The 7,156-nt window shown below is 50.2% G+C and overlaps 1 protein-coding gene across 1 annotated transcript; it reads right to left on the reverse strand.

Moving 5' to 3' along the window:
• Window positions 1-1,599: 1,599 nt before the first annotated feature.
• Window positions 1,600-3,310, reverse strand: LOC122372730 (secreted protein C-like). The gene is made up of 2 exons (XM_043350264.1): window positions 2,974-3,310; window positions 1,600-2,514 (listed from the first exon to the last, which is right to left on the reverse strand). The coding sequence occupies exon 2, from the start codon at window positions 2,511-2,513 to the stop codon at window positions 1,929-1,931; it is 585 nt and encodes a 194-aa protein (XP_043206199.1). The 5' UTR covers window position 2,514; window positions 2,974-3,310; the 3' UTR covers window positions 1,600-1,928.
• Window positions 3,311-7,156: the final 3,846 nt, after the last annotated feature.

Consider the following 7,156-nt stretch of genomic DNA (forward strand, 5'->3'; position numbering starts at 1 on the left):
ACCTGACCTTGACCTTGACCTTTGAATGACATTGTATGCAACGAATATTGTCTTGGTAGTCTAAGAACACGTTTTGGGCAATCAGTCTCAGTCCATTCTGCGGCAACTACGGTGCAAGGCCGATACTGTGGAAACTTGCATTTTGTACCCTTGACCTGACCTTGACCTGACCTCTGACCTACTTAAGCAAAAAAAAAATGGGCTCTTAAGATCCGCCTTGTTGAGAGCTTTCGATTGCCGTTTTCCCCGTCTTTCTACGACCATCGGTTCGGAAGTTAGACAGGGGGGCAGAATCTGCCCCCCCCCCCCCAGCAGGGCGCGTATGGCTGAATAGCCCAGCGGGGCGCGGGTTAACCCGCGCCCTGCTGGGGGGGGAGTGTTCGAACACCCCCTCCCCCTTGTGGTTTTTCGCGAATATCTCAAAAACGGCGGCGCGGAGCGCCGCCGTTTTTGGTACACCTTATCATACATCAATTCTACATATGTTGTGAAAATTTCAGACCAAGGTCATTCAAGGTCAGGTCACCAGGTCACTTGAAGTGACCTCACCTCATAAAAAGTTTCAATGTCTGTCATAGCTACACCGAGTGACCGATCGCTTTGAAACTTTCAGCGATTGCTAAGAACAATAGCATGTACAAAATGTATATCTCAGAATTTTGATATCGATGACCTAAGGTCAGGTCAATTTTGCGACCTCTCCATTATAAGTCAATGGGAGAAAATTGAAATGCGCCTCTTTTGGACAAAAGACATTATAAACACTTTCAAACACCGAATTACAAGTGGTTTAGACACACTGAACATGAAAATGGCGTCCGTGACCCTTGTTTATGCCCTGAGGTCATCTTAGATCACGAATGGTATCTAACAGTTTTTCGCAAATAACTTTTGATAGAGGCATGCTAGAGCGATGAAAACGCCTTAGATGTGTTCAGCTCGACGATACGGATCGACTGATATGCAACATGACCCTTTCCGGTCAGGTCATGACCTTGACCTGAGGTCAAATTTTCAAGTTGACCTTTCAAGGTCAACTTATAGTTCATTCGATGCGTCTTGACGAGAGGAACACAATGCCGGTAAAAGTAAGCTCGTACAAGGCTTGGGTCAAAAGTTATTGCAGAAAAACTGTTTCCAAAAAAAAATCGGCTATTTTTGCAGTTTTTGCCCCCTGTAGCCAAAACCGTTGACGTTAGGTCAAATCTGAGAGAATTACCCAGAAAGGGCTTTGATAGGGCTATCGAATGCGCTTTACTGCGGCGCTGTAGCTCTATTGGTTCTCGAGTTATGCGTTGGCTTCTTGGAAATTTTCGACATTCGACCTGGAAATCGGCGAAATTTTGCCTTCAATGACCTCTGGTGACCTGACCTTTGACCTGACCAAAAAATTGACCGAAGTGATTTCGTCATTATTTTTGACGCTCTTTCGAACGCCGCCTTCCGCGTATCGCTACGTGGCCCAGGAGCCGAGTTACAAGGGGGGTGTTCAAACACCCCCCCTCCCCAGCAAGGCGTGGAAATCCAGGACCCCCAGCCGGGCGCGGGTTAACTCGGACTGCCAAATGCCAATGTCACTTTGTCCAGAACCCAAATCGATTGATTTTACTATGTGTTTATTTCACATTCTTGTCTTTATTCACATATTTCCCATAGTCATTGAATCAATCGAAACAATAAAGCTCACGGCCCGTCAAAGCTGGCAATGTTACAAACATGAAATAATCTCAGACAATAACAATAGTTTATGAATGCAGTTGGGCCCACTGGCTCGTTTCAAACAGCGATGTTGACTTGGCAGAGGAACAGGTCAGCAAGAGGTTACCGGCTCGCCCTGCCCTGCGTCTTTGTGACGCCCTTCCGCGGCGTCCGGAGTCGCTCCATAGCTGAGGCGTGCCAGACCAGGCCAGACCAGACCAGGCGGCGGCCTACCGGCCGGTGCTCTGGTTGGACTCGGCGTTCACGTTGCTGCTGGTCTGGGAGCCGAACGGCGTGTTGACGTCGGTGACGCTGCCAGAGGCCTGGTTGGTGCTGACGCCGCCGTCGGTGGCGCTGCCGCCCGCCGAGGAGCCCAGCTGCGTGATGGTGGTCTGGCTGCCGTCCGGTCCGGTGGTCTTGCCCTGCGTCAGCTGGCTGCCGGCGTTACCGGTGGCCGTGCCGAACCCGGGGAACGAGGGGAAGGGGAAGCCGGTCAGCACCGGGTTAGAGCCTTGGTTGGAGACGGCGCTCGTCTGCGAGTTGCTGCCCTGCGCGAACGGGTTGCTGAAGCCGGTGGTGGAGGCGCCGGCTGAGCCCTGGTTGAAGCCGCCGTTGGCCGCCTGGCCGCCGGTGCCCGCCTGCTGCTGAGTGAGGACCGAGGAGCCGCCAGGGACGAAGGTCTCGCCCTTGACCACGCCGCTGGTCGACTGGCCCGACGACTGGGGCACCGGGAACGCGACGGGCGTCAGCCGCTGCTGCGGCCGCGCCACGGCGCAGGCCGTCACCGCCAGCAGCACCAGACCGGAGCGGAACATTCTGGAACAAAGGCGGAAACAAACACGTCACCGGCTGGCCGAAGCAATGCTGCATGCCTGGATATTCCAGCTCCAAACAGTCACGCGCAGAGATCGTTACATCAAATCCTGCAAAATTGCATTGCACTCATTTGGCATGGTTCTGTTCACTTAGCTTTCTCTACTCCATCATCTTCAATCGTGTCGCACTATGCAATGATAATACAAACAACAAAAAGTCAAAAATGGTATGTTTAATGAAATCGCAACAAGGACCACAATCATCGATCATGGAGCGAAATTACCTATCTTACTTACAGAAGGAACCAGGAAAGTGTATCTGCTAGGTAAATGGAACTTCTGTACCTGTAACAGTCGATTGAACTGCTAGTTTTATTTCTGTCATGCTGCTACACGGAGTGCGTTTATAATCGCCCCGTCGCGCCGGTGCGCTGCTGCTGCTGAACTGAGCGCGACTCACCTGTCGGATTAGAGGGGTTTGGCGGTGTGTGTGTGTGTGTGCTGCCAGGTAGCTGAGTGTCGGTAACCGGCGGCGCCGCCGCTCTTATACCAGTCGCGTCGCGCACGTCATCAACCGGCCCCGCTGCCGGCGGCGCCGGGTTCCGCGCAGCGAGCAGCTTACCTGGCCGGCCGCGGAGCGTCCGCCGCTTCCTCACTTGGCTATCCCCCCCTCCCCCCTCCTCCCTGGCCGGTGTCGGGTGAGCCCGCAGTAACTCTTCTCATAACCATATGCTCATCGACCTTCGGCAGCGCCGAGTGCGGTCGGCTCACCAAACCACAAAGCCCACCGGCCACTTGAATGGTGCGCATATTCCGTCGCGTCCGAGGCGCCAGAATACCCTCGTAGGTCTGGGTTTGTCTCATTATCTGACAATATTCTTGTGTCTAACAAATTAAAGGGCAAGCCTAGTCTGTTTCGCTATTTCACATTTGTCAAAGAAATGTTTGGTTTCATGAATTACTTCGAATCGTTCACACATGACTCAGCCATCACTAACTGAAAAAATGGATGATATGATAGCTACAGTCACAGATGAGTGATGACAATAGTAGGTACTGTTATCTGTGCTACAGTTAATAGTTATATCGACATATTGCAAAGCTCTGTGATCTTATCATCTTACTTACACTCGTAAGGTAACTTACTGTTAGGCGCCCATAAAATTCGTTAGAATTAGTTGACAAATGTCAGATGACATATCATCAGGTGGATAAGGTAAAATGCCAAAAGGAATCGTTGAGGCAGTTCTTGTAGTTGACCTTCCACACTTGAAGAGATGATGTCTAGAATTGCTAAAAATTGAGTTTGAAAATTTGACGTCATCAATTTTGAACATTTTTTCGCTATAACTTGGCCAAAAAAAGAGGTATCGATCTCAAATTTGGTATGTAGATAGAAAGCGGTAGGGACTATCACATATATTCCGTTTTTTTTTTTTCGAAATTCAAAAAACGTTTTGGATTATTTGGCTATTCTATTCAAAAAATCTTCTTTTTTTATTTTCGGGGGTCAAAATCCAAAAAATTCGAATAACCGAAATAGCAGTTTTGTAGCCCCCTTGATTCCACACCTTTTATGTCTGAAACATTTTTTCTGTATCTCTAAAGCTGTTGGCCTGACAGCTCTTCCCGCGAAACCTTTTTTTGGGTCGAAAATGGCAAAAATGACGTCACTCTGACGTCATTAGCGGCCAACCTATCATAGCCTTTGGGATTTTTTTGTCACCATGTACGCTAGCTGCTCCCGGGAGGGTACTGAAAGTTTGGTGACGATCGGCGCAGCGGTTCTCGAGATATATTGAAAAAACTAAAGGGGGGGGGGGGGCAAAAAAATGCCTTCCCCGCCTGGAAGGTTAACACGCGCAGTGGAAGGGTTGCGAGTACTACGCCCAGTGGAAGGGGGGGGCGGATGTCGCCCCCCCCCTAAGATCTCAGCTCCCACTGGAGCTAGAAAGACGAAATTTGGAGGGTAGGTGGGGGCCATGGAGAACTCTGTTGTGTGTGAATTTCATGACCCTAGGTCAATATCTTCAAGGTCAAATGAGGTCAAATGTGGTCAAATCTGCCATATTAGCGACTTTTTTGCGTTTACACGCCGATAACTCAAAAAGTTACCGGCCGATTTTTTTAAACTTTCACTATACGAAAGAGCAAACATTTGTGAGTATGTATGGTGAATTTCTAGATAATCCAACAATAAATATGGCAGTTAGAAGCTTGCTAAGGGTAAGATGTCGCCGGCTGAAGCGGCATCGGCCGACGCGGGAAACGCGGCAATAACAATTTTGTGTTTACACACTCATAACTCAAGTTGTTACCGGCCGATTTTCAAAATTCTTTGACCATATGATTGCCTGTACATTTCTCAGTCTTCTTACCGAATTTGACGCGAATCTAATATTATCAGCGGTAAGGAGCGCGATGTAAAGACGGAACCGTCCCGCCCCGGCACAGTCTACAATTCAGGCGGCGCGTAACGGCTAGCGCCGGCCGCCGCGCCGCCGCGCCGCCGCGGCGGCAGGATGTTTGACTTTACACCGCTATTACTAGAAAAGTTGTTAACCGATTTTCTTACTTCTTGCACGAGAAGATCCGCAATTCAATTCTGGACAGGTAGCCGAAATTTCACATTGATATTATGCTTGCGGCGCGAGTTATTGGCGAAAAACAGGAGGGGTGGGCGAAATCCGCCCCCCCCCCTTCCACTGCGCGTGTTAATCAATTAACCCTCGCCGGCCGAGGGGGGGGGGCGGGTGGCGCCCCCCCATAGGGTTTTTTTTCGCGATAGCTCCGAACACGCTGGCGATAGAGAGCTGAAACCTGGCATACCTGACCTTTGATTCAAGCCAAATCTTTTGACACCAACTGCATTTTTGGGTCAGGTCAGGTCACTGACCTATGACGTCATAAGTGAACCTCTGCACGGTCTTCAGATGTCGCAACTTCGCAACGCCCTCACTGCCAGAGGAGATGTCACAGGGAAATAAAACTTGCAGGATCTAGTATCCATTATGAGTCTCACAACTTGTATCACTCGGATTTTTCCTAAAGGTCATTGAGGTCAGGTCATTTTCGAGACCTCATCATTATAAGTCAATGGGGAAAAATGAAAACTGCTATTTTGGCGCCGGGAACGATCTCCAACTATCTCAAGCACACAGAATCATGATTTGATGCACTCCTTGCGAGGTTAGAGGCGTCACTTTTACAATGTTGACCTTGCGTGACATCATTTATGACGTCATCAAGGTCATATTAGTTTTTCGTCAATAACTCTTGATCAAATTAAGCTAGCGAGTCGGGGAAGCCACCAATGAACTCAGGAAGACCTGCCGAATCGAATGATATGCGGCATGACCTCTTTCGACCAGCTTCGTGACCTGGGGGTGCTGACCTGACCTTGACCTGAGGTCAACACCCCAAGTTGACCTGACCCGAACAAAAAGTATACCATTCGACGCGCCTGAGCGAGGCAAGCACGATTCTGCCAAAATCGCGGCTCTGCGGACGTTTTTTGCGAAGTTATTCACCAAAAACTGAACCGTACCTTGGGGCACTTGACCTGACCTCAGAGGTCACCGGTTGACCTATGACCATAAAATCGGGTACCAATCTCTGCGTCTCGTAACGGCGCATACGCTCGTTTTTTCCGCGACGCGCTAGCTCCACCAGGGGCGAAACGGCGAGGGGGGTCGTACCCGCCCCCCCCCCCCCCCCCTCGGCCAGCGCGTATGTAGAAAACCAATAGGTCCGGCGAGGGTTAATTTAAATTTACTTAAAAATTAAGAAAAACTTTAAGTACACTAGAGCAAGCAAAAAGGTATATCATTCAACGCGCCTTGACGTGCTGAGTTCACTGGTGCTTTTCTTTTTTCTCTATCTTAATTAGATCAAAAGTTATAAGCGAAAAACTTTTGACCTGTTTTTAGCGAAATTTTTACAATTATACCCCCCCAAAACCCCCCTAAATATTGACCTAGAGCAACCAAATTTGCACAGGGGCGAGAACTCCTGGGGGCCCACCTACCTACTAAATTTGGTGTTTCTAGGTGCCATAGGAGCCAATCGCGAGGGGGGGTCGCATCACCCCCCCCCCCTGCCAGGCCGTGTTATGAAAAATGCCCTGCCAGGGCGAGGGTTAAGGGCCATCACATGCGTATGTGGGGCCTTTAGAACTGCTGTTGTAGACCATTCATATGCCAACAAGGTCGGCGGTGCCTCCAGGAGCCCTGTAGGGTCCCTGGACACCAGCATAGTACTCTCAGAACCCGCTGAGACCTTGAGAGTCACCAGCGTGGGGCCCTCAGAATTGCTGATGTAGGGCCTCTTGAGAGACACTGGTGTACAGTAGGTCTACAAAATAAGTCCTCTCCGTATGCAGCAGGTGGCTCCTGAGTAGCGTTCCGGCGCTTACTGCCCACAGGTGACCCGCTTACGGCGGGGAATTATTTTGTAGACCTACTGTACGCCCTCAGAGTTGGGTGTGTGGACCATGGGACCCTCAGAGACGTCGGTGTGGGCCTTTAGAGACGCCGGTAAAGGCCCTCACAGTCACCGTTATTGGGCCCTCAGAGAAACTGCTGTGAGGCCATCACTGGCGGGTGTGGGGTCCTTAGAGGGTAGAGCTGCTGGTCCCTAATTGG

The sequence above is a fragment of the Amphibalanus amphitrite genome, unplaced genomic scaffold (assembly GCF_019059575.1).
Source record: "Amphibalanus amphitrite isolate SeventyFive unplaced genomic scaffold, NRLGWU_Aamphi_draft 000037F_arrow, whole genome shotgun sequence".
NCBI classification, from domain to species: domain Eukaryota; kingdom Metazoa; phylum Arthropoda; class Thecostraca; order Balanomorpha; family Balanidae; genus Amphibalanus; species Amphibalanus amphitrite.

What these genes read in the sequence shown, in the direction of transcription:
- LOC122372730 (XM_043350264.1), bottom strand. Translation starts at nt 2,513, where the DNA reads ATGTTCCGCTCCGGTCTGGTGCTGCTGGCGGTGACGGCCTGCGCCGTG.